At 34.6% G+C, this 27,440-nt stretch overlaps 1 protein-coding gene across 9 annotated transcripts in view; it reads left to right on the forward strand.

Annotated features, from left to right (window-relative positions):
* MAP4K3 (mitogen-activated protein kinase kinase kinase kinase 3) overlaps window positions 1-27,440 on the forward strand; it is a 183,473-nt gene that overhangs the window by 110,110 nt on the left and 45,923 nt on the right. For 6 of the 9 annotated variants that reach the window (XR_012003160.1, XR_012003161.1, XM_026018984.2 and 3 more), the window contains 11 exons: window positions 204-259; window positions 856-903; window positions 5,217-5,259; window positions 6,753-6,825; window positions 9,236-9,367; window positions 9,576-9,638; window positions 9,722-9,803; window positions 9,901-10,011; window positions 13,935-14,013; window positions 18,887-18,945; window positions 20,202-20,264. Coding sequence is in view for 7 of the 9 variants with exons in the window: in XM_026018984.2 (XP_025874769.1) it covers window positions 204-259; window positions 856-903; window positions 5,217-5,259; window positions 6,753-6,825; window positions 9,236-9,367; window positions 9,576-9,638; window positions 9,722-9,803; window positions 9,901-10,011; window positions 13,935-14,013; window positions 18,887-18,945; window positions 20,202-20,264 (809 nt within the window). In the remaining 2 variants the exon portion in view is untranslated. The remainder of the gene's footprint in view (window positions 1-203; window positions 260-855; window positions 904-5,216; window positions 5,260-6,752; window positions 6,826-9,235; window positions 9,368-9,575; window positions 9,639-9,721; window positions 9,804-9,900; window positions 10,012-13,934; window positions 14,014-18,886; window positions 18,946-20,201; window positions 20,265-27,440) is intronic. The other 3 variants (XM_026018986.2, XM_026018987.2, XM_072767247.1) reach the window with 1 other exon arrangement.

Below are 27,440 nucleotides of genomic sequence, written 5' to 3' on the forward strand. Positions count from 1 at the left end.
CCATGCCAGGCATTGTTCTAAATACTGGGGATACAACAATGAGAAAATCAGATTTAAAAAATTCTGCCTTCATGGAGCTTACATTTTAGTACAGTTGTTTAGGTATATCAAGGCTATTGCTTAGTGGAGCTTATAAAACTTCGTCATTCACTGAAAAACATAACTTGACTAATTTCATTAATATTAATTTTCTTTTCTTACAGTAACGGGACCTCTGTCAGAACTGCAAATTGCTTATGTTAGCAGAGAAACACTACAGGTAAATCCAGTGCTAATTAGAAAGTGCCATTGTTTATTAGATTCAGTGTTTAATTGTTCTGTATTATCTGTTAAATAAAGATTGAGCATTCTAGTTTGGTAAACTCTTGGATTTTAACATATTTTTGATTGTGTAGTAAACTCAAATTATATTTGCAAATACTGTAAAGCCTCGCTGTGATAATATGACCTCCTAAAATGTAACTGCTATGGATTTATTATTTTATATTCCCCTTAATACCAAAGAAAGGAATTAAGTGTTGGAATTGAATAGGAATTATGTATAGGAATTGAAACTCATTCTAATGCTAATTGCGTTTATACTTTTTAAAAGTTATTTCAAACTATCTGCAAGGTTTAGTGAAAAGTATTTGTCTTAAGAAAATTAGTAGTTCCAGCTAAGCTTTGCCTTTAATTTTCTTGATTGTTTTGTCTTTTAGGCTATTTCAGTAAAATAAATTAATGATTACCACTAGACTTTCTGTAATGAGTAAATAAAAAATAGAAACTACTATTCAGTTAATCACTTTACATTTTGAAGTATGCTCTGTAGTAAAGTCTTATTAATATTTGTTTTTTTGTTTTTTGAAATTCCAGGGATTATACTATCTTCATAGTAAAGGAAAAATGCACAGAGATATAAAGGTATACATCATATGTTTAAGCTAATGACCTCTCTTCATTTTTAAATACTCGATCAAACTGTTAAGCAATATTGTCTTAATCTATTTGATGAAATTTCTTACCTAAAATATGTTACTATAATAAAATTGAGTGATACTTTTAAGAGTTTTATTACTTTTCTAAAGCAGCTTTATTGAAATACAGTTCACATACCATAAAATTCACCCTTTTAAAGTATACTCTGTGGGTTAGTATTGCAGTAACCCGTATTAGCTTATCTGTAGTTACTTACTTGTAAAAAGCAGATTAGATCTTTAGCTTCCATCAAGTTAGGGTTTTTAGAACATTTTATGCTTTAATATGAAAAATAAACTTTGGCAATCTTAAGGAGCTATCATTAATAATGTTTCAAAATAGATAAATTCAACTGTAATATTTTCTGATGGTCTTTGATTTAACTGACAGAGGAGAGCAGGTACACTGGATGTGCTGGGGTTAGTTAGCTCTGTGGTAAAAAACTAGGTGCTGTGATGGGACTCCTGAAGTTATTTCTGAAGATACTGCCATTTTCCCAACTTAGTTATTGTCTTCTTTCATTTATTTTTCTTTTACCTATCTTTTCTCCTGCTTCTCTCCCCCTTTTGTTTTCTGAAATTTTCTTTAGCATAAAGGTTTTTACCTTTTTTGTGGGTGGGCGAGAGTATCCTATTGCTCTTTTGAGTCTCTGATGAAAGCCATGAACTCTCTTTTCAGAAAATGTCTTTATGCACATGCCTTCATATTTTGTATGAAATTTCAGTGGATTGTCAGGTCACCTGCTGAGATCCCTTGAAGTTTTTTTTTTTTTAAGATTCTGGTTATTTTTTCGTGAGAGACACAGAGAGGCAGAGACACAGGCAGAGGGAGAAGCAGGCTCCGTATGGAGAGCCTGATGTGGGACTCTATCCCAGGACCCCAGGATCATGCCCTGAGCAAAGGCAGACGCTCAACCACTGAGTCACCCAGGTATCCCCCTTTAAGTATTTTTTTTTTTACAAGCTGCTTAAGAGACATAAGCAAAGAGCTTTGGAGCTCAAAGGAAGAAAAGATCATAACATGAGTAAGTCAAGAAAGGTACTATGTCACCTGCAAGTAGATAATCTGGAAAGACTGATCAATATTTATCAAAAATGGAGGTTGGAGTGCCTTCCAAGCAGAGGGCACAATGTCAGCAAAGATAGGTCAGAAAGTGTGGGGTCAATTTAGGGAATAGAAAAGTTGTACTGTATTACTGAAGAGAAGAGAACTTACGAGAGTAACAGGAGATGGGTTTGGCCAGGTGGTGTTTTGTGCTCCCATTACATGAGGAGTTGTGTGCCAAACTTCAGAATCTGAGCCCAACTGGGAAAGTTCTGCCCATAGCCACTATTTCTACCCTGATCTAAGCCATCAGTTTATTCTATCTCATCTGCACTTCTGTAGCAGCCTTCTAACTGCTCTGTACTTGAGTGTTTCTACAGTCACTTCTCCACCTGGCAACCAGAATGATCTTTTTAAATCAGAGTTCATCACTCTTCTGTTTATAAACCACTTCTTGGCTTCTTACCAAACCACCTTGGCTTCTTACCATACTCAGTGTAAAATCCAGATTTTTACCATGGCCTATAAGGTTATACATGATCTGACCCCTGCTTTTTTCTCTGACCTCATCTCACACTCCTCTCCATTTTACTCGTTTTGTTCCAGCCACACTAAACTTGATGTTTTTGGAATATGTTGAACTCATTCTGGCACCAAGGCTTTGTATTTGGTGTGCCCTCTTTCCCGAATGTTTTTCTCCCAGATTTGGCATGGCTCATGCACCCTCACTTCATCCGGATCTCTGCTCAGATATCACTGCCTTAGAGAGCCCTTCCCTTCCTGCTTTACTTGTCTTAGAGTACTTATCTCTTCCTGGCTTTGAATCATCTGTTGATCCATTCATTTGTGTGTGTATGTGTGTATTCATTTTTAGATTTTCTTTCTCTCCTATTCAGTGTAAACTTCATGAGAGCTGGAGCTTACTCTTATTTACTACTATAACCCTACAGCTTAAGATATCACTTGGTTGCTCAGGAAGAGAGGAACAGAAGGATGGAAGGAGGGGAGCATCAAAGGCCAGATGCACGTGATGTGATGTAATTTAGGAAAATTAACCTGGAGCTAGGAAAAGACCAAGCTGAGGACTGTGGCAGACATCTAGATAGCAGGGGCCCACATCAAGTTAAAATCCCTGCTGTATCAGTTGGTTAAGCATCTGACTCTTGATTTTGGCCCAGGTCATGATCTCAGGGTTGAGATGGAGCCCCGTATCAGGCTCTGCTGGGCATGGAGCCTTCTTAAGATTCTCTCTCTCCATTTGTGCCCCCTCTAAAAAAAAGTATCTGTACTGTAGTCTCTTGTCCCTCCATTTTTTCCTTTCTCCCATTATTCCATACTGCCGCAGTAATATCAGGGAGTACAGTCTTATGTTATAGCTTCCTCTTTTACAGCTTCCTCTTTTTTGGCTGGGAAGGAGTTTCCTAGTATTTTTCCTGTAAGGCTACAATTACATGATTGGTGGCACCTTTGACTAAAGAGCCAGTTTACTTTTGCTTGCTCATTCAGTTACAGAAAGGGCAAAAAAAAAAAAAGAAAGAAAGAAAAGAGAAAGAAAAGTCTATACACCTTGGGAGACAGTATTTCTACCTCCTCCAACTTTCAGCTTATTGAAGATGAAGTGATTACTTTGGCTCAGGTCAGGATGTAGAAGTGCCTAAAATGCTACTAGGGCATTGTAATGGGAAAAAACTGAGTTTTTTCCTCTCTATGTAGGGAAAAAACCCAGTTCTTCCCTACTGTGTGCTTCTTTCGCGAGTCATCTTTACTTATGCAGAACATTTTGGATACTTGTGGTCACCAAATGTGTGAAGGTTTTCTCCCACAGCAAGCAGCTCTCTGTGACACCAACTGAATGTCCTACCATGTAACTCAATTCTGACCCCATTTACCTCAATTCTGACCCAATTTACCAGGAAATAGCATCAGATCCCACAGATAAGGGCTCACTCCCACAAGACTGTCCCCTCCACCACACACACACACACACACGCATGCCCAATACAGGTTGCAAGCCCATGTTATCAGCTGTGCTTCTGAGCAACTGGCTATATGGATCAGAGGTTCCAAAGACCCTCTCCTTGGGTTCAATCCATTTGTTAAAGAGGCTCAAAGAACCTCTTTAACAGGTATTTACAATTACCAGTTTATTAAATGATTTGGTAAAAGATACAGATGAACATCCAGATGGGAGAGATATATAGGGCAAGGTGTGTGGGAAGGTGGCGTGGAGCTTCCATGCCCTCTTCAGACACGTCCCTCTCCCAGGACCTCTACATGTTCACCAACCTAGAGGCTCTCCAAACCCCATCCTCATGTTGGCATAATCAGTCATTAACCCCATTTTCAGCTCTTCTCCTTTCTCAAGAGAATGTGGGGCAGGGCTGAGAATTCCAAGCTTATGATCATGACTTGGTCTTTCCAGTGACCATTCCTCATCCAGGAGCCCACTCAGGGTTGGTTCGTTAGAACAGAAGACTCTCCTATCACCCCAAAATTACAAATGTTTCAAGAACACTGTGTCAGGAACCAGGGTCTGAGACCATATATTAGAACAAGAGATGCTTCCAATGCTCTTGTCACCTAGGAAATTATCGGGGTTTCAGAGAGCTGTGCCAGGAACCGAGGGTAGAAACCAATCTGTATTTTCTGTTATCTCACAGTCGTGCAGACAGATAACATTTTTAATTGGGTGGGCCAGTGGCTAATTGTTTCTGTTCTGAATGGGCCTAAACAGTGGGCAGACACATTAAGATAGTAAATAGCCAGATAGAATCTTCCACACCAGCACTGTTTCAACTAATGATCAATTCCTAGAAAGGGAAGTTTGGGGGTCTTTTGAACAGGAAATAAGTTTAAAATACAGTAAAAGGAATTGAAAATGCCAATATAAGGTCACATTTTAGTGCAGTCACAGTGTTGGATCAGTAAGAAAATAACATTTAGATGAAAACTAATATATCATTTTTATAATAACATTCATATTGTGTTAGCAGCCTTTTTTTGCAAGGTGGAACATTTTATAATAGATTTCCTAAAACGTGGACAAATTTTCCTGTGAATATAATGATGTAACACTTTAATTGAGGATACTTTGAATTTTGAGTACTTCTAGTTCTAAGGCTGCTACTTGTGATTATTTTAAATATATATATCTTATCTATTATATGTGCTATCTGAAAAAATGATTCTTACTTTAAAATGTTCTCACTTTGAAGGGAGCTAACATTCTGTTAACGGATAATGGTCATGTAAAATTGGGTAAGTAAATTAAAATTTTGTCATTTGTGCAAATTTATTACAGACCATAGTAAGTTTGTATATATTTTCCTCTGTTAGGACTGGGCTTTTTCCCTCAGCATTTCTATATTTTTAGGTGGAAATCTCATTGTGGGGCATAGGTAACCTGTCTGTATCTGGTTCCTCTTAAGTGGGGATAATCTGCCCTTTACATATGACAGATTTGTTGTAAAGATAAAATTCCTTTACTGTAACCTGAGGAATGTGACTTTTAGTAAGAATAATTTGTACAGAACTACCTTGTAACCAAAAGACAAGGTAAACAAAAGCTAAAAAATCAATTAGACCAGAATCCTACATCCTTTACATCAGCTTTTAAAATAAAATACAGTATTAATTGTATAAGACTGTAGTATCAATGCTGGATGTGGCTTTTTTCAAACTGTACCTTTTATTTTGTAACTTCTGGTTATGACTGAAATAGAATTCAAAACTCTTAAAGAATAACTGAATTTGAAAGTTAAAGACTGGAAACATGTATAGTAGTTTTTGTTAATAAAATCATGGCTGTTAGGTGTTAAATGAAGAATTTAATAATAAAATTGTTTTGAATTACATACTATAAGATAAATCAGAATTCAAAACACATTTATAAAAGCACAAATAAAACTATTTTGAACCGTAGCCTACAGTAGGACTAATCAGATTGAAAAGTATGTATCTGAACATTAACACATAATAACACTTTTCTGAACCACCTCTAAAGATGAAAAAAAGCATTTATCTAACTATTGATGGCTTAGCAGACAGTTTCTATCAGCAGTTTAATATTTTGTGCTAGTATTATGTGCCTTCTGGACAGACCTCCAATATGTATCTTGGTCAATAAGGATTTAGAAATGACCATTAAAAAACTAGAAAATATTTAGAACTCAACATATTTAAAGAATAGCAACAAATCCTACATAAAAACAAATTACCTGGTAGTAATTAGTGTTGGTATTAGAAATGTATTGCTGAGGTGAGAATATTCTGTTTGGATGTCTTTTCAGGCTAGGGTAGATTTGCCAGTAGTTTATTAGTTTGTTTGATGTCAGTTATTAAGAATATAGCAGAAAGTGAATAGAATATGTTATTACTTACAGCCCCTTCCAGTGATGTTCCTTGAATTTCAGGTTCTGGGAATTTGAAATTATAATATTATTAAGTCTGGCAGCTTAAGATTTTCTCAGCTGTTTCTTTCTCATCAAAATCATTTGATCTTGACTTTTGTTGTCATTTGATTCATGCAAGGATATATGGGATTCTGTGACTGTGATGTACACTGACTACTTTGTGATATTTTCATGCTAACCCAGAAAAGTGATAAATTTTAATGTGTGATATTTAAGAAGATCTCATTTCTGTTAAATTAGTTTAATGAAAAGAATTATTAAAAGTTTCTTCTCATGTGATTGTAAATAATTTTACTTTCCCTCTGCTTTCTTTTCTAAATGTTTCTTATTTTTTAATAGCTGATTTTGGAGTATCTGCACAGATTACAGCTACAATTGCCAAAAGGAAGTCTTTCATTGGTACACCATATTGGTAATTGTATTTTAATTGACAATTTAACTTTTTGGGTTTTTTTTATCATTATTGAAGTCAGCACTTACTGAAAAAAATAGACTGGTCAAAAATTTTAGGACTAAAACAGATTAAGAAGATAATCAGTAGCTTAAGCAATTTAGGCATGTACACTTGCGAGTGGATTCCACAGCCAAAGAACATTTTATCATGTTTATTTTCATTAAGTGGAAAAGACTTTAAAAAGATGAATAATGGCTTTTGGGAACCTCTATATAAAGGAACTCTCATTGATTCTCTGGGGTCCAGCATGGTTTTACACATACTGAGTAAATGTTGATGATAAGTGATCTCCAGCTCCAGCTTCAGAGATTAGAAACTAATGTTACCCCTCTTGTAAGAAAGTAGGAACTATATTGGGAGCATCTGAAACTGTGAATTAGGCAAAGTAAATTTTGGGAACATTCTCACTCTTCATCTCTCTAATATCATGTCTTTCCCACATGAACTTTAGGGATATAGTACAGAATGGATCTCTCATCCAAAGTGACTAAGGTTGGCAGTTACTCAGTTAATAAAAAAACATCTATTGAATAGCAAATCTCAAAATTAATATATATGTACCTTAAACATATGTACACATGTGAGTGTACTTTTATTTTCTTTGCCATAGGACCAACGCCTTTTCTTTAAGTGGCCCACTAATTAGAGTTCTATCTTAATATGACCTATACCCACAGTGCAACAGCTATATTTCCCGGGTTGTGTTTCTCTAAAGTGCAGTGAGAACTTGGACTAAGCATGTGACCTTTTTTTTTTTTTTTAAAGTCAGACGTATGAGGTGTAAATTCAGCCTTATTAGATATGCAGTTTTCCCACCACTGAGAAACTTGCATGCTGTGGTGGTGAGAAATACTACCATAATCGATATAAAAGATAAGTTTCCAGCACCCAAGGAAGTGTTCTTTTGTCCCCTTTTAGTAAATTCTATCCTCTCATCGCTAGCCTCTGGCAATACCCTATCTGATTTGTGTTTCTGTAGTTTTACCTTTTCCCTGAAAGTCATACAAATGAAATTATATAGCCTACAGCCTTTCTAGTCTTTTACAGGTGTCATATTCTTAACTAATTTGTCAGTTTTTTGGTTTTGTCTTTAGAAACTTGTCTTTAACAAGGTTTTGAAAGCATTCACTTTAATTTTAATAACTTGCTCTTTTTAATTTCATAACTAATGAGTTTTTTGTAACAATTAAATATTATTTGTATTATATAATTATGTAGTATAATGAATAAGCCAATTCAGAGATGAACTCAATTGACTGTGGTAAGCGTACAGTCTGACAGGAGTAGAAGTGCACTAGCTGGAATCTTTCACTCATACTTTTATAGAGGAATGGAGGACATCACCTTTCACGGCAAACCAGGCATATTAGCTTTATGCACTTTCATTCTCCGAAAGTGCATTTCTACCAGCAAGCTGGAATCTAGTAATAACTGACATACTGTAAAATTACTTTTCTTACAGTAATTTGAATATTTTTAGAAGTACTTTAAGTTTAGAAAGATTTTAAGAACAAGCATTCTGAAAGTTAGAGGATTGTGTTGTGTATGTGTGTGTTTAACTTCACTGACTTACTTGAGTTTCCTGAAACCATACTAGGAAGACAAATGTATATTTGTAAAGCTACTTATTTCAGTAATTCTTTTGATATGTAAGAGTTGGTTATTTTTAAAACTGTTGTTTAGGACTTAAAATTCTTATATTTGAAAATTAATATAATCATTTAAATCAAAGACAAATTTATAGAGATATAATTAGAATAAGACTATGTAGGAAAGTTAAAAGAAAGAAAACGAAGTTTGAGTCACTTTCCTCTAAATAAATACAGTTTTAAAAAGCAAGCACTCATTTTTGTAACTTCTACCATTATAATAAAACTGAAAAACTACCAATCAATTTTATAGTAAATATAAGTTAAGTACTAAATGAGGATTACTGATACCTCAGTAAATAGTTTTGGTCACATGAAAACAGGTGAGATTCAGTTGATTGGTGTAAGCAGGTGGAGCTAAAAATTACAGATCATTTATTACAAGATGTTATTTCTCTGTAAAATTCTGCAAAATTGTACAGAAGATACAGATGTAGACAAATTTGATTATGTTGCTATATTATAATTGTAAAGTGTTATAAATCTTTATAGTAAGTATAGCAAAGTAACCAAGGAATCACCAGTAGAGTCTTGGGGGAGGGTCTTTACAAGGTCAAGATCTTGGGAGAGAACTTTGAAATACTATATACTCATTTTTCAGATATCAGGACCTAAATAGGCCTCAGCTTAGATAGTCGTAGTTCCAAGTGCTTCTGGTGGGAATATGAAAGAAAATACAATAAACAGAAGTTTCCCCCCCCCCTCAATATTTCCTTCAGGATGGCTCCAGAAGTTGCAGCTGTTGAGAGGAAAGGGGGGTACAATCAGCTCTGTGATCTCTGGGCAGTGGGAATCACTGCCATAGAACTCGCTGAGCTTCAGCCGCCTATGTTTGACTTACACCCAATGAGGTCAGTGTGTTGTAATTGAAGAATTCTATGCTTAAATGAAGGATAATCCCATCTCTGCCCAATAATTTATTACATCATGGACAAATAATATTTTTAGTCTTGTTCTATCTTATTAACAGTAATAGAATTATTAATAGTAATAGAATTATATTATGTGTTTAAAATATGAAATCTTAAAAATGCTATTAATGTTTTGTTGATTTTTCAGAGCATTATTTCTAATGACAAAAAGTAATTTTCAGCCTCCTAAACTAAAGGATAAAATGAAGTGGTAAGTATTTTTGTGTTATTTACTTTATAATCAAGTGTAAAAAAGAATTAAAATTTAAAAGTCTGATTTTCAAAATTTCTTAGGTCAAATAGTTTTCATCATTTTGTGAAAATGGCACTTACCAAAAATCCAAAAAAAAGACCTACTGCTGAGAAGTTACTACAGGTATTATTTTTGCCCTGTAATATGTCTTTTTTTCAAAACATAAAATGTCATCCAATTAGGTTTCTAATGAGTGTTCTGTACTATGTTATTTTTATAGCATCCTTTTGTCACACAACCTTTGACACGGTCTTTGGCAATTGAACTGTTGGATAAAGTGAATAATCCAGATCATTCCACTTACCATGATTTTGATGATGATGATCCCGAGGTAGGAACTGTTTTTACCAGTTAGCACATTTAACATAAATGTATGTAGGTATGTGTATCTCAGAAGCAGTTTTTTAAAGTCCTGGGTCTAGTTTAAATAAAAATCTTATAAGGGAATAATTAACTCTTTGACTTGGTCTCTCTTAGGAAAGTCATGTGCTGCATTTTTCTTACTTCTTAAGGGTGACTTTGCTGAAAATGGCAAAGGCACAATCATCTAATCCACTTGGTGAAATTATTGTAGTTATTTCAAATAAAGTTGCCCAATAAATCATTATAAAAGAGAGAATGCAAATGGGAAGCACCTAAATCAGATGCTAGAATATACTCAAAATTTCTGTTCGATTTTCCTCTTAAAAAGAATCCTTGTACAGCACCTCATGAATTATTAGTGGTTAGTAGAAAGTGTAAGATTGATTTTTGTTGGTGACTGAAACCCTAATTATCTGCTATGGAAAGGTTTAAAAATGAGCGAGTGTAGTTGAGAAAAATAAAATAATATGATGACGGAAGCATTGATATCAAATGAAGCTTCTCTTCTGTTTATATAGCTAATAATTGTGGCACCTAAGATAAATTTAGTAAATGTGACATGGCAGGATTTTGTTATTGGGTCTGTAACTGACATGAATAGCCTTGACCCTGACTGGCTTTACTTAAAATGATGTAAATTTCACTGATGATACTCAGGGACCGATATAGCTCTCAGTGGTCAGAAAGGTGGTCGCTTATCATCTTAAGTCAGAACCTTTCTATTAATTCACCATTGTTCTAGCTTGCTATCATTACACAGCCATAATTAAATCAACTGTCTGTCCTTTTGTTCAAGGTCTGTAAAAGTGTTTGAAAACAAAACTTAAGAAACGTGAAGTATTATTGACCTTATCATAGGGAAAAATTATTTTTTTTGCTTAATTTTGTGTTTTTTATAAACTTCGGTTTATACTCTTCTGCTATAATTCAAAACATATAAGCAGTCCTGAATTTACATGGTGGTACAGGACTGTAAAAATGACCCTGTAACCTGAGACATCCTGCAAAGTGATCGTAATCATCACCATTGTTCTGTGAGTTTAAAAAATTTCTCTCGAAATATTAAAAATTCTCTTATTGTCAGTTTTAAATGTATGAGGAAGTGAAAAAAAGATTAAAACTAATGTTTACCTAGCGTGCTGTTATTTAAAATAGTAGAGCCAATGCAAATGAATGTGTTTCATTTGTTTACCAAAAAACTTACATAGATTAATTATCAAGTAGTCTACTTACTGAGTAGATTGCCCAGTGCTTGCACTTCACTTGTCATAGCTTCAGGACACAGAGTGAGTATCTTTTCTCTGCCTTGGTGAATGTCCTATTCCTTTCTGAGTTTGTATCAACTTCCAACATTTTATCCTTTGTACTTTCAATGCATGAAATATCTCAGTATTCAAATTTCTGTGATATGAAATTTGCTGGTGCCACTTCTGGGGCATCTTCCATCTTTTTTTTTTTTTTTTTTTTTTTTTTTAATCACAACTACTTTCTTCATTGATAGCAGTAAGTTCACCTTCACCAAGCTCTCTGGCAGTACGTCTCCAGTCTCCTGAGCAGCAGCAGGGTCCACCCTCTCACAGTCAGCTGTTTCCTTTTGTAAATCAATGTATGTCAGATTCAGATTTTTTTTTTGTCAGCATTATCCATGGGTTATCACTTTTTATTTCTTTGAAGCACTTTTATCTTTGTTGGCTAATTCTCCTTCAGTTACCAGTTTTTGTTAAAATGTCACACGAGTGCTGTCTGTGCATGAACTGAGTAACAGATGCTCAGTGACCAGTCACAGACTTGGAAAGAAGTGATGTGATTAGTCATTCGGCATGGCATGCACCTGTTAGTCACCTGGTGATCTGTGAGTAGAGTGGAGAGTTAGCAGTGAAATTTGCACATCATGCAATTATAATTAATGTACTAAGTGAATAAGGTATTAATACACTGAATATTAACATACTGCTGACTGAAACTTGAACCATGTGATGGGGGGACTGGTATAATTTTACTAAATTGTGGTAACTGAAATTCCTGCATATTAAGACTGCAAGAAAGGACTGTGTTTTCTCGGTGTGCTGAATGCTACGCCATTGCCTCTTAGTTCATCCTGTTGACTTTTTGTACTGAATTATGAAGTCCTTTTGAAAATGTATTTAAAGAGGAGAAATAATAAGCCAAATACAGAAGCAGTCTGTGGAATAAAAATTCTCCTGAAGTTTTCTCACGTAGCAGAGAAAGAAATTCATCTTTCGTATGAGGACTGTGTTGGAATTAGAATTATAGGTTAGGGGGAGTACTTTTCCTATCATATAATACTTTTTCCAGAGAAATTCATAATCTTATTTGCAAATGCTTTGTGAAGGAAATTGCTGAGTGCTGTGTCATCACTCATAATTTGAATGTATCTAACTAGCATTTCAGCCTTTGCTGTGATACTGTGCATGTTGTGTGGAGGCTGCATACTCTTGAAAATACTTAGCACATCTACTAGTTTACTATAGTCTCTGATATTTATTATGCATCATACACTGTTAGAAGGGCATTTTCCTTTTTTTTTTTTTTTTTTTTTTTTTTGTTGAGTTCCCATATAGTTTGTTTTAGAAGTAGTACACATTGGAGTAATGGTGATTCTCATTTTTACTTGATATAATTTTCTTCTCCTATATGTTAATCCATTTATTGTGTGTAGCATTCTAAGATTTAATAATTTCATAGTTACACCATTTAAGCTGGGTAAGTAAAACTGTTCTTACAGGCAGTCATAGGTTTTATTCATGTTCACTGATGATAGCAATCTGTGTGACTAACCTGACATGATACCCCCCCCCCTTTTTTTTTTTTTTGCTTATTTGTTTTTGCTAGAATATATTGTGATCAGAAGTACAGGGTTGGTTTTTTTTTTTTTTTCCAGCTCTGCATCTAATAAGCTGAGTGCCCTAATTTTGAGTTTCAGTGTTTTTATCTATAAAATGAAGACTAGTACTAGGTTCATAAGTTTATTTTAAGGACAAAATGAGCTCAGGTGTGTGAAAGCACATTGTAAACTACAAATCACTGTGTACATGTTAAGTGTAAATACTCCATTTTTGAAATGATTTTTGCTATATTTTACTACTGTCAGTATTTCAGTATTTGGGGTATTTTAAATTCATATGGCTTTATTTCCTGAGATGTGCCTGTACTGACTATAGTTAACTTGGGTCATGTTCTTGATCTGCCTTTCAAATCTGGTAATTTGAGCTCAAGTCTTTATAAATTACATTTCCTATGAAGATACGTCTAAGAATGTATCTCCTTCAAAGGTAATAACTTCAAGGGAAGCATTTCACACACAGAAAAAAACCTATTTGGTACATGAAATAGATGCTGGCATCACCTCTTAAGGTGAGACCTTGAAGTATATGAGATGGAGCTGCAGAAGCATTACAGATAGATAGGACCACCTGTACTCCAAAAGGTTGGAGGAATGTCCGTGATGTAGCAGTAGAACTCATCACCACCCCACCACCTGCCTTGCCCTGCCCCAGAATGTTTCTGAGTGTGACAGTACACATAGAGAGATTTTAATACAGTGAAAGGAAAGAAAATAGAGCACTACTCCTACAAGAAAAAAACACTAAAGGGGGAAAAAATGTGTTAACTAAAAAGACCACAAATCATAAATATCTTATATTCAACTCAGAGAACATTTATTGGGAAACTGCTGAAGATAAAATATATCCATAATCTTTGAAGCTCCCAGTTTGTAGTAGCCTCTTTTTGAAAAATATATTCACAGAATCATTATATTTTGCCCTATTTTTGCATAAAATGGAGTCTCTTTCACATTTGGATAATTTTGTGGACTACACTGTGACTTGATTATCAAATGCCACATGTCATTGATTTTTTCTTTCCTAGCCTCTTGTTGCTGTACCACATAGAATTCACTCAACAAGTAGAAATGTAAGAGAAGAAAAAACACGATCGGAGATAAACTGTAAGTATATACTATGCACACTTCATAATTTAACAATGAGAAATAAGATTTCAAGTTGTAATTTAATTATAATTATTTCTGTTCATTTTCTTCCAAATAGTCATTCTTAGTAAATCTTTTTAAAGGTAGAATTTAATTAAGGCAGTAAGAATTTCATTTACCTTATTCCTGGGGAATTTTCTGTAGTGAGAGAGGGGATGTATTTATGTTGTTATTGTTTGGAGGAGGAATAAAATTCCTCAACCAGGCAGAACAGAAGTAAATGCAGCAGTGCTTCTTAAACTGGTAGGTGTATATAACTCATCTAGAGAGCTTGTTAAAGTGCAGTTTCTGATTCAATGGATCTAAGGCAGAACCTGAGGTTATTCTCACAGGCCCCCACATTATGCAGATGTTTATGGTTCCATGGCCACACCTTGAGTAGCAAGGAGAGGTGTAGAGATCTGCAAAATGGCTTAGCCTCTGAGTGCTAAAATGGATTCCCGGCCCTACTTTTCCACAAATCTTGATTCACTGGGTCTTTGGTCAGCCCAGGACTCAGTCTTTTAAAAAAGCCCTTCAGGTAATTCTTATGGACAGCCAAGTTAGGGCCTGCTGAGACAGACCATCCATTCACATGGAATCTGGTAATGTCAGCTCATCAGTGATTCTGCCAGTAGGAACCTGCAGCAGTAGTGCCTAAACTTTTTTCATCTTGGAAGCATTAATTCTCTATGACTTTAGAATGCTAATTTAGTGCAATGAGGCTTCTGATAACAGTTTTCTGTGGGTAAAAGATTTATCCTAAAGGATCTGGTATCCAAAATGACTTTAGTGAAATTAGGTAATAATGTGGTAACTTAAGATAACTACTGTAAATAAACTGTTCCCAATTTTTGTCTAGATCCCAATTATTATTATTAATGATAATAATAGTCATTTCATACTTTAATTAAGATGAAGCTGTGTCTTTGAAAAGCTAAGTAGTGGCAGACACTATCACCATTTATTTTTATTTTATTTTTTTAAAGATTTTATTTATTTACTCATGAGAAATGGAGAGACAGGCAGAGACACAGGTGGAGGGAGAAGCAGGCTCTATGCAGGGAGCCTGACGTGGGACTCGATCCTGGGTCTCCAGGATCAGGCCCTGGGCTGAAGGCAGCGCTAAAGCGCCGAGCCACCCAGGCTGCCCACTATCACCATTTAATAGGGAAAAAAACCCACATAAGAAATGCAGAAATGCATAGATTTGCCTGTGGGATAAACTCATACACCAAAGAGCAAGCTTTGGATCTCTTTCAACTTCCAGCCTAGTGGTCTTTCATAAACACTGCTCTTTTTCAGAAACCACTTCTCCACACTTGTGTGGATTTTACACTGCAGGTTCTTTGCAAACTTTTCTTAGAAGCTTTGGCTGGACCATACACTACATATTAAGTTCTTAGAAAAACTTTATGCTGGTGCTACTTGGAAATGCTCTTAAAAGGAGGAAACTCTTGAAAGAAAGCATCATGCATTGTACAAAGCCCCAGGACTGAAATTTGGTACTTTGTTTGCCAACAGTTCATTGTGTGACCTTTTAAGTTTCATCTGAAGCCAGATGATTTAAATTTGTTAATTTCCTTCCAAGCATATTTTTTTGAAAATGACTTTAGTATATAAACATTTCCTTTTTTTCATATACAAAAAGCAATTATAAGATGCCTGTCATTTCTTTAATAATACAAATGGCGATCAGAGATAGCTCTGTCATTGATTTAGAAAACTGTGTTCAGTCCTATTGAAAATCTAATTTAAAGAACTTTAATCTTGTTACCTAATTCTTTAAAAAAATTATATTATCAGGCTCTTTATTGCAAAGTGCAGTTCTTTCTCAGTCATTCTTTACAAATTTATATTAGTGATTTTCAGCTTCTAACTGCATATGCCGTATATGCTATTTGAAACAGATGCCTGTACCCCAGTTTTTCTGAGATTCTGATAAGCCCTCCCTTTGGTGAGAGCAGGTGAAGTATGATGGACCTTTTTCCTTTTGGTAGCAACCACTACTTTTAATAATTTGCGAGTTTGATATTTGAGGCTTTTAAATCTTACACAATATTCTAATATCTGCTTTCTTAGAATATTTTATGATTTTACGTGAGATGTGATAGAATAGCTAATGCTATTAACTATAAAGACAGGCTTTGGAAAAATTATTTTAATAATTGTATATATTTGTTTCTCTTGATAGTGTTCCCAGTTACATGGTGTCTCTCCATGCAACCAAGATTTTGTTTATTTAAATTAATGGTGTTTAGGCAACAACTTGAGTGAAAATGGACTCATTTGCAAGGGAATCCTCTCTGCCTTCACTTAAATATGATAAGCAAAAATTTGCTTTAAGAAGTAATTCTGGGGCTTTTCCTGTCTGCCATAGTAGGTAGTTTGGACCTGTAATTGCTAGTGTAGGCTCAGCAAGTGGTAATGTTGCATTGGTGCTGTCTCGGAGAAGCTAAGAAAGGCGTTTCCGTCTGGATATTAAAATAGAAATTTGTGGTGTGTGGCTTGACATGTGTTCAAGATGATGAAAAAGGAAACAGAGATCAAGACCAATAGACAATTACAGAAAGTTGAGAGCTTCTGGTGTTATGAAGGACATTTTAGCACACAGCCTTGTGTGCTAAATAACTATTGAACTAAATAACTAGCCTTGTGTGCTAAATAATTATTGAGCTAAATAATTAACAATAACTATTTGAACAGTAGCTGGATGATTCTCTGGAAGAAGCTTGTCATAACTTTAGGGAATTTGAAGAGAACAGGTATGAATAATGAATCTCCAGAGGGACTGCTGTGCAGTCCTCCCTTTCTGGGAATGCATTCCCACAGAGGACAGGGATATTGAATACCTGCTACAGTTAAAGTCTTGTCCTTGACGTGAAAGTTAGTCTAAGACAACATCCCTGCACACGAGCATTCAGTGAACATGTAGGGGAAACTGGCCTGTTCACATGCGACAAAAACACAAAGCAGATAGATGCACAAACTATCCTTATGTAACTTTATTACATGATTTGTAATACATCATTTGATGATAAATGTAGATGAGAGCTGTTTACTAGGCCTCTATGAAGGTGAGATAAATATATACTTTATATATATATATATATAAATATAAATTTTTAATACCTTACTAAAAGTTACCTTATGGTCCTAGATGTGTGATCATGTTATGGACAAGTATGAGGAACCTCTTATTGAAGAACCTGCTCACCTTTAAGGGCCAGAATTTGATACCTGGTCCAGAACAGCTATAAACTATATACATACTTAACTGGAGGTTTTATACAGCTCTATTTCCCAGTCTTTTGTACTTATGCCTTCTATTGCTAAATATTTAAATCCCATGGTCTCCTTTAATTTGTATTAGCATTCATAATAAATCTTATATACAAAGCTAAAATCAAAGCGAGTATCAAAGTGATTATACTTTGAAATTTCACTAATTTCCCTATCTTTTTTTTTTTTTTTTAAAGATTTTATTTATTTATTCATGAGACACAGAGAGAGAGAGGCAGAGACACAGGCAGAGGCAGAAGCAGGCTCCATGCAGGGACTCAATCCTGGGACTCCAGGATCACGCCGGCCCAAGGCAGGCACCAAACCACTGAGCCACCCAAGGATCCCTAATTTCCCTATCTTGACTGAGAATTGCTATTTCACTAGTTGAACTGTAACATATTTGTGATTGTTTGTCTTTTTAATTTTTTATTGCATTGTTTTATTTATTAATGTTTTTTATTGCATTTATTGTTTTACTTCTGCTTTTATCTCAGTGATCATAAATGCTTTACCCACGTTATAAAAGTAGATCATGATAATGAGATATAGAAACTAAAGATAAAGGTAGTGAAACATTCAGTATAATAGCAAGGAAAAGGTGAGAGTAGTACAATTAATTTATGTACGCCCTAGCTAGTTTATACTTGAGCTACAATGGTATATTATTTATTGTTACATAACAAATTATCCCAAAGTTTAGCAGCTTAAAACAATAAGCATTTTTATCTCACATATTCTGAGGGTCAGGAATCCAGTACAACTTAGCTAGGTGGATCTGGCTTAGGTCTCTTAAGAAGATATATCAGCTGGGGCAGCAGTCATTTGAAACCTTGGCTGGGCTGGAGGATTTGCTTCTGAGGTTACATAACTCTTCACTGAGGCTTCAGTTATGTACCATGTAGACTCTCTTCAGGGCTGCTCAAAGTGTGACTTCTCCAGAAAAAGTAATCCACTAGAGAAAGCCCAAGACAAAAGCCTTATTTTGGAAGTGATATACCATCACTCTGCCATATTCACTTGGTCACATAGACCAACCCTAGTGATGTTGGAAGGTGTTACACAAATTTATAAACACCAGGAGAGCAGGAATCATCATTAGAGGCCATCTTGAAGGCTGGCTTCCAAAAGTACTTTGCCTCAGTTGCTGTCTACCCACCTAAATCCTAAATTAAGATTGCCTCTAATTAATGCTGGGTCACAGTGAAGTAACAAGTTAGATCCTGACTGTAATTTTGTTAATGATTATTTTATTTTATTTTATTTTATTTATCTTATTTATTTATTTGTTTGTTTATTTATTTATTTATTTATTTATTTATTTGTTTATTTATTTTACTATGGAAGAGGCTTGGGATTAACAGATTAAGCTTTGATATCCTACCTGGACTGTATTGGGCTTTTTTCAGCCAACAGATTCTTCATTTAAATCTTTGGGTTATAATCACTTTATGGTAGATGATAAAATTAAATGTTTTCCCATGGGGTAGCTTAAAATTATTACATCATTAAGAATTAAGAATATAGAAACAGAGAAACAGATTGTGGCTTTACTTCTTTTCTTTTTTAGTTGGCCAAGTAAAATTTGATCCACCCTTAAGGAAGGAAACAGAACCACATCATGAACTTGTAAGTAGTAGTCTTGAAATGTTAACACTGAAAATCAGTATTTTAATTAGTCTTTGAGATATTGATACTGACTAAAAAAATCTAGTTACTGATATTTTTAAAAGCATTTGGGGAAATAAAAAGGTAAGTAATTCTAAAATTTAGAAAAAATAAATCTGTGTTGCTGAGATTGGATATTCTCAAAATTAGGAGAAACTTACTAGTTTTACCATTCTCCAATTAAATGTTCTAATGCTGGCCTTCCCCCCACCCCGATTTTTGTTTCTCAACTTTTGAGGGGCTTTTTGTGTATGCATTTATTGGGACAAATGCCACCATTTTAAATTAGAATGTTGGACTAGTAAAAGGGCATCTCACTGAATTTATGGGCAGCCTTTTAAGAGTGTAAGCCAGTTTTCTAAACATCAGGGTAGAGTCAAATCTGTTTGGACTAAAACTTAGGAGAGACTAGGCATACATAGTAGATCAAGTATGTCATTCACAATATTCTTTTCATGATTCTTTTTTGTTAAGATTTTAAATATACCTGTCCAGATATGATATTTTTAGATGCAGTCTTAGAAGCAACATGTTTTTCAAATATTTAAGATGATAATATTCTGTGGAAGAACAAAGAATTAGACTTAAAAAAACAAAATTAATCCTAATAAAATTAGTTTCTTACAGCTCCAGATTATATGTTTCATTTTTTCTTTCCTATTCAATAATGAGAAGAAAGTAACTGTTAATAAGTACTAAGGATTGAAATGGGAACTTTCCTCTTAAATTTAGTGCCTATTTTAACCCACTTGACTAAAGATACAAAGTGAATCTTTAGCTTTTAAATTATGGAGTTATTCTAGTTCAGTATACCAGCATGGAAGGTTAAAGAAAACTTCTTAAAATTATTATTTAAAATACTTAAGCCCAACATTTATGTAGAGGATGGAGGAGATTAAAAACAAAAAGTAGTCTAGTCATGATATTTATAAATGCTAATAGTATTTTGTTAAGGCAGTTTGAGTTTGTGTTTTGTTTTTCTTTTTAAGTTGGCATTGCATGTATTTAAATTCAGTACTAATTTAATAACTGCATCACAGAGCAGAGTTGTTGCATTATTACTATTTTAGAAGTTCTTTAATATAATTTGACTTGGCACTTGCCTTAATAAAATTATGTTAGCAGGACTTACCTCACTTGTGACAGTTTCCCTTTGTGAATTTGTGGCTTTTAGTCTAAGTGTAAATAACTTGGGTTTTTTGGTCTCTGCTAAACAGCCCGACAGTGATGGTTTTTTGGACAGTTCAGAAGAAATATACTACACTGCAAGATCTAATCTGGTATTTCTCGTCTTCTGATTTTCTTTGTCAGCATTGTTTAGTCTTAATTATTTTTGGGGTTTTTTTGATCAAATATTTTGTCCAATTTTAATGAACCAGTTTAAGCATTGTTTTATAAGTTTCTGCTATTTAGCAAGCTATATTGATTATAGCCGTTTTTTCCCAAAACAAGTTAAATAGATGTATCAACTCAAATATATTACAATGAAAAATTAAAAACTTTTCCTTTTTTATGAGAAGTATTTAATTTTTTCACCCAAATTTTTAAAATTACATTTTCCTATAAAAATGTTCAGTTTTAATAATGTGACTTATTTTCGTAAACTAGAAATCATCCATATGTATACATCTCCATTCATATATATAACTGTTTTATATATTATGTAAATAATTTATGCATATATAATTTTAAAAAATAACAATGAAATCAGTCTCAGGTGAAATTTTAACTTTGTAACATTAGGTAATATCCAGTTTTCTCAGGCCAAAATTTGGATTTTAAAGCCTCCCTGAAGTTATAAATATTAAGGCTGTGTTACCATTAGGTAAAGAAAAAGGGAAATTAACCCTGGTAAATATTAAATAAATAGTACTTTTAGAAATTGGTATTAAGTAGTCTTTTCTATGTTTATAGCTAGCCAGGATTCCAAGTTGCCTCCATATTTACTCCTGGATTGTACTTTTCTGCCTTTCCTTTGGACTTTTCATTCTCTTTTCTTTCTCTCTGCCTTAACCTACTTCTTTAGCCTCTGGTTGGTTTAAGGGATTATATAAATTCTTAAATCTATGCCCTGTAATATTTGTAGAACATGAAAGAGACTATTTACATGCAATTTCTTTTTTTGAGAAAGTTGCTGTCTTGATGGGCAGAAAATACTTGGACATATAAACTTTCAGCCATGCAGCAAAATATATTGGATTGCCAACAAGTGGTGACCATTGACGATGGCGAGAGGCTAACTATATGTAATAGTGCTGTGGAAATCAGCGAAGAGCTTTTTTGGGTTAATGTGATTATCTGGCTTCTGGAAGAGACTAAGACTGATTTCATTTTAGTGTAGGAACCATGATAGATTCTTCAGGAAGAGAGTGGGCAACTGCCTCTAACATTTCATGGGAATGATCATTAGCACATGCCACAGTTTTGAGAGATGGCAGATAAAGAGCTGAAGTCATAGAAATGGTCATACTACTCCTGGAATTATGGAATTAGCTCAGAAGAGGAAGAGTAAAGTCATAAAAGAAGAAGTGATAGATGAAACCATGAGATTGTGTGTGTTCCCTAATTAGGGCCAAAGGAGGAAGAAGTGCCGAAAACTGGTTAACACAATGGGTGATCCCTGTGTTTTGTAGTCAAAGGTAGAACTGACATGGGAGAGAGGGAAGAAGCAGTTGAAAAGCTGGAAAAAGTCAGTACATGGACTGTCACAAAAGAAAGAAGGATGCATCAAGTACTAGGGAGGACCAGAAAGTGTAAGGATTGAGAATTAACTGTCCACAAGAGCAAGAAAAATAAAATGTCTGAGGAAAACAGTCAGTGATTTTCGGATTAAAGATTTTTTCAGAATTACACATATATAGGCTAGAATGACAATGAAATTTGTTGTAGAAATACCACAGAATCAAAAGTTTAAAGTGACTTATTTATTAATATTGTCTAGAAAAATAACAAACCCAGATGCGTAGTCTTTAGAATTACAGTTCATTTTTTCTGTGCTCTGTGTTTCTGGAACTGTCCTCGTAACCTGAATAAGTTATCTTTGCTCTGTTCCCTAGAACTGCCCCCACCCCCAAATCATCAGGAGTTTCTTAGGACAGAGGGTTTTAGGGATAGTTAGATAGTTCTGGCAGAAGAGGGATGAACGACATATTTGTCAGATCCTACAATTTATAAAGTCAACCTTTAAAAGTTTACCTCCGATGGTAATAAAAACTAACATTTATCTACAAGTTTTTAAGCACAAGCCATTCTAAACACTTCAAATTATTAACTTAAAATCCTTACTTTACAAATGAGGGATTTAAGGTACAACGAAATTGAAATTGGTCTTACCACCCAGCTAAATAATGGCAGAGGTGGGGTTTAATTGAGTCAGCCTGGTTCAGGAATTTAAACCTAAACCACTAGTCCATGTTGCCTCTACCCTACGTCATCAAATCTTTTTCCACGAATACTGAGCTCACACTCGTGATCTCTTTTATTAATCAACATATACATGTTCCATAGATATTTTCTTATTGTGATAAAATATACATAACATAAATTTACCATTATAACCATTTTTAAGTGTATAGTCCAGTGGCATTAAGTTCACTCATATTGTTGTGCAACCATCACCACTATCCATCTCCAGAACATTTTCATCTTCCCACAGTGCAGCTCCTTACCCATCAAACAGTAATTCCTATTCTTCCTTCTTTCCAGTGCCTGGCAACCACTATTCTATTTTCTGTCTCTTTGATGTACCTTAATGTAAGTGGACTCATACAATATTTGTCCTTCTGTGACTGGCTGCCTTCATTTAGTATCATGTCACAACATCTTTTAAGATTCATCCATGTTGGGCAGCCCGGGTGGCTCAGCGGTTTAGTGCCGCCTTCAGCCCAGGGCCTGATCCTGGAGACCCGGGATCGAGTCCCATGTCAGGCTCCCTGCATGGAGCCTGCTTCTCCCTCTGCCTGTCTCTCTCTCTCTCTCTCTCTCTCTCTCTCTGTCTCATGAATAAATAAATAAAATCTTTAAAAGATTCATCCATGTTGTAGCATGTGTCAAAATTTCCTTAAGGCTGAATGAGGTGTCTGTGTGTCTGTACCCACATTTTGTTTGTTCATTTATCTGTCATTGGACAGTTGGATTACTTCCACCTTTTAATTGTTGTGAATAATGCTGCTATGAACATCGATGTGCAATATCTGTAGAGCTTCTACTTCTAGGTCTTCAAGACATATAACAAGAAGGAGACTTGCTGCATCATGTCGTAATTCAACATTTAATTTTTTTTTAAGATTTATTTCTTTATTCATGAGAGAGAGAGAGAGAGAGAGAGGCAGAGACACAAGAAGAGGGAGAAGCACGCTCCCCACAGGGAGCCCAATGCAGGACCCGATCCTGGATCCCAGGATCATGCCCTGAGCCAAAAGCAGACACCAATAGCTGAGCCACCCAGGCATTCCGCTACATTTAATTTTTAAGGGAAATGCCATGCCACTTTCCATAGCAGCTATGTCCTTTTACAGTTCTACCAGCAATGCATAAAGGCTCCAATTTCCCCACATCCTCATCAACACTTGTTATTTTCTTTTTATGTGTGCATGTGTGTAAGAGTGATAATAGCCATCCTAATGGGTATGAAGTATCCTTATCTATTTCAGTTGCCTAATTTCATCAGTCCTAAAACTTTGCCACTGTGAGCAAGATTTCCAACTGTTACAAATACTTGTTGCCACTAGAAACCTGATGAACCCAAAATGTCTGGCATGTCATTTAGTAGGCACTTGGTACCAAGATGACAACTGTAAATCTTTTGGGACCCGGAAGAAACATTTACCCCTTTTTTGTTTGTTTTTAAAGATTTTATTTATTTTAGAGTCCCCACACATGTATGCAGAGGAGGGGGCAGAAGGGGAGAGAGGCTCTTAAGCTGACTCCATGCTGTGCAGCCCATGGGCGGACTCGATCTCATGACCTTGAGATCATGACCTGAGCTGAAACCAACAGACACTTAACCAACTGAGCTACCCAGGCACCTCAAAACATTTACCCCTTTAAAGACCTTGTTGCTTAAAATTCCCATATCATCAGTGATTTCTTATTGTTTTAAGGGCCAAGTGCATTCATTTTATAATTTTGTAAATGAATTGAGACTATTATATCTCAAATTTCATTATTACAGTAAAGTGATTTTTTAAAATTAGATAATCATAAAATATGAAACCTGGAGAACAGAGCTTGATTTCTAGAATTGTTAGTAAAAAAGATCTGCAAGTTTTGCGAAGATGCCAAAGTTAAAAACCTCACCATGATGTAATAATTAAATAGTAAGAGTTTTGCTTCTAGAAGAAAACATAGGTAGTAATCTCTTGTTGCCTTAGCAACATTTTTCTAGATAGGTCTCCTGAGGCAAGGGAAACAAAAGCAAAAGTAAATTATTGAGTCTACACTGAAATATAAAGCTTTTGCACAGAGAAGGAAGTCATCAACAAAACAAAAAGGTAACCTATCAAATAGAAGATATTTGCAAATAACATATCCAGTAAGGGGTTAGTATCTAAAATATCTAAAAAACGTATATAACTAAACACCAAAAAAACCCAGTCTGGTTAAAAAATGAGCACATTTTTCAAAGACAGCAGATGGCCAAACAGACACATGGAAAGACACTCAGCGTCACTAGTTATTAGGTAAATGCAAATCAAAACCACAATGAGATATCACCTCAGACCTATCAGAATGGCTAGAATCAAAACTCAAGAAATAACAAGTGTTGTCACGGAATTGGGGGAAAAGGAACCCTTGTGCACTGTGAAGTGGAGTTGTAAATTAATGCAGCCACTGTGGAAAACAGTATGGAGGTTCCTGAAAAAAATTAAAAATAGAGATACTATAGAATCCAGTAGTTACACTACTACATTTTCTTTATTTACCCAAAGAAAATGAAAACACTAATTCTAAAAGATATATGGACCCCTCTATGTATTGCAGCATTATTTATAATAGCCAAGACATTGAAACTTAAGTACTCATAGGTAGATGAATGGATGAAGATGTGATATACACACACACACGCACACACACACACACACAATGGAATATTTGGCAATAAAAAAAGGATGAGATCTTTCCATTTGCAAAACTTTGGATGGACCTAGAAGATATGCTACATGAAATAAAGTTAGAGAAAGCCAAATTCCATGTGCTTTCACTTATATGTGGAATCTCAGAAACAAAGCAAATGAACAGACAAGCTAAAAAGAGGAAAAAACAGACCCATAAATACAGACAACAAACTGGTGGTTGCCGGAAGAGAGGGGGGTGGGAGATGGGCAAAATGGGTTAAGGAGAGTAGGAGGTATAGGCTTCTAGTTACAGAATGAAATGGCATAGGGAAGTAATAATGTCATATGGTGACAGATGGTAATTCTAGTTGTGGGGAGATAGTATAAAGAGATTTTAAATCACTATGTTGTGTACCTGGAAATAATGTAATATGTGTCAACTATACTTCAGTTGGAAAAAAAGTGTAAACATATCCTTAGTCATTTTTATATTATGTGGGAGAATGATAATACTTTGTATATGTTGGTTCATAAAATATATTATTTAGAAAATAGTAAGAGTTTTGCCCATAACTTTAAAAATGGATTTATCTGATGTAAAAGATGCTGTCTTCAGTTAAAAGATTATATAATCTATTTAACTGTGGCCAATTTTTTTCTAACTTACCTAATTTTACTGGATATTTTATCCGATATACCAGTGAAAAATATATTTAAAGTTAATTATATGCAAAATACTATGTTAATTGCTGTGGAGGAACATAAATAACAATCTTTGCTCTAAAGAAACTTTTACAGTACACCTGAAAAAGAATAAAATATTTAAATTATAATTAAAAACGTGTCAAAAAGATACACCTATTTGATCATTATTAGTAAACATAACAAAAGTGCTTTAAGATTTCCCCTTAATTAGGTCAAAATTGAATAAAGTCCAAAAATAAAGTTAAATGTATTCTGGAAAATAAATAGTAAATGCCAATTTTATTTCAAGTTTATTAAACTTTCACATACTAAATTTATGTGGTATAGTTAATCTTCTTACCTAATACATATAAAGACAGTTTCTAAGGAAAATTCATTTCATAACTGCCCGGTGATCGGACATTCTCTGGAATGGCAGACCTACCCTGCTGTTCTTCATTTCCAAGTTTGCCAGTGTAAGACTCATGAATAATATTAGTGTTCATCCACTCACTCTGCATGTCCTGACCTCACTGGCTTCTCTTTTTTTAAGAAATTAAATATTTTTGTATTTGTCCACGATTTAGTCCTTTTTTACTTCTGTAAATTACCTACCATTATTAAAAGATATCTTAAAATAACCTTATTTGCATCATAATTTTCTCATTTTTTGATGAGGAAAAAATTCTCTTGTGCTGTTCTCTTTTTTGTAGGTTAAAATAGATTGCTAAAATAATTTTTCTTTTATGTTTCTGTAGCCAGTTGTATCAGTTCTATTAACTTCCTGCTGTTTATAACCTACCAAGGGGCATATTAAAAAACTCCATAATAAAATTTTCTTGATCATATGTTTTCCTTTTCTGGTGTTCTGTGTTCTGTCCTTTATCTTTTTCAATGCTTTCAGTGCTTCCGCATTCATTAAAACTGAAGTTAGGATTTTCTAACCCAAAAAGATACTTTGATCAGGCTAGAGTAACCACTTTTAATTTTGTGTGATCCTTCAGGTTGAATCTGTATGAGGAGGCTACATGTCTCCAGCCATGTTGCTACTTACTTGACTTTACTGTGTAAACATTGTCATTCATTAATAAGCTTTTGCCTCATTTGTGCTACTAATTTTTTTTAATTTCTCTCCTGGCATGTTCAAATGTATTCTTTAGCTTACAAAGGATTGTTGTGTTTTACCATCATCTAGGGTTATCTTGAGTGCTTTTCCAAGCCTAATTTTGGTAGCATTTTTCTATTATAGAATTGCTTCCAAGTACTTTTTGACAAGCATTTTAGATCAGTCTTCCTTAGGCTCTTCTAAAGATACATAAACAGCTACTAACTTTGCCCAAGTTTTACTTTGCTTCCTTTCCTATTTCTTTCTTTCTTTTTTACTTCTTTCGATTGTTTTTCTTAAATGATTTACTGCCTGAATTCCTGAAATATAATAGGTTCTTCGTAAATAATAGTTGAATTAAATGACAGTACTTATTAGAAGGACTTAGTATAATTCTTTTATTTGATGACCTTCTTCGTACATTGTTTTTGTTCCATGGTTACTAAAAACATAACTTGATTTATGGAGAAGGAATTAATAAAGAATGAGCCCCTTTTAATTTTAGCTTTCCCCTTAGGGCTTGAGACATGGTGCATTTAATCATCAGACTTCTATCTTCAGCTTTTCCCTGGCCTGAATGTTATTCTGCATATGAACCTATGTTCAGTTTT

This window comes from Vulpes vulpes, chromosome 8 (genome assembly GCF_048418805.1).
Source record: "Vulpes vulpes isolate BD-2025 chromosome 8, VulVul3, whole genome shotgun sequence".
NCBI lineage: Eukaryota > Metazoa > Chordata > Mammalia > Carnivora > Canidae > Vulpes > Vulpes vulpes.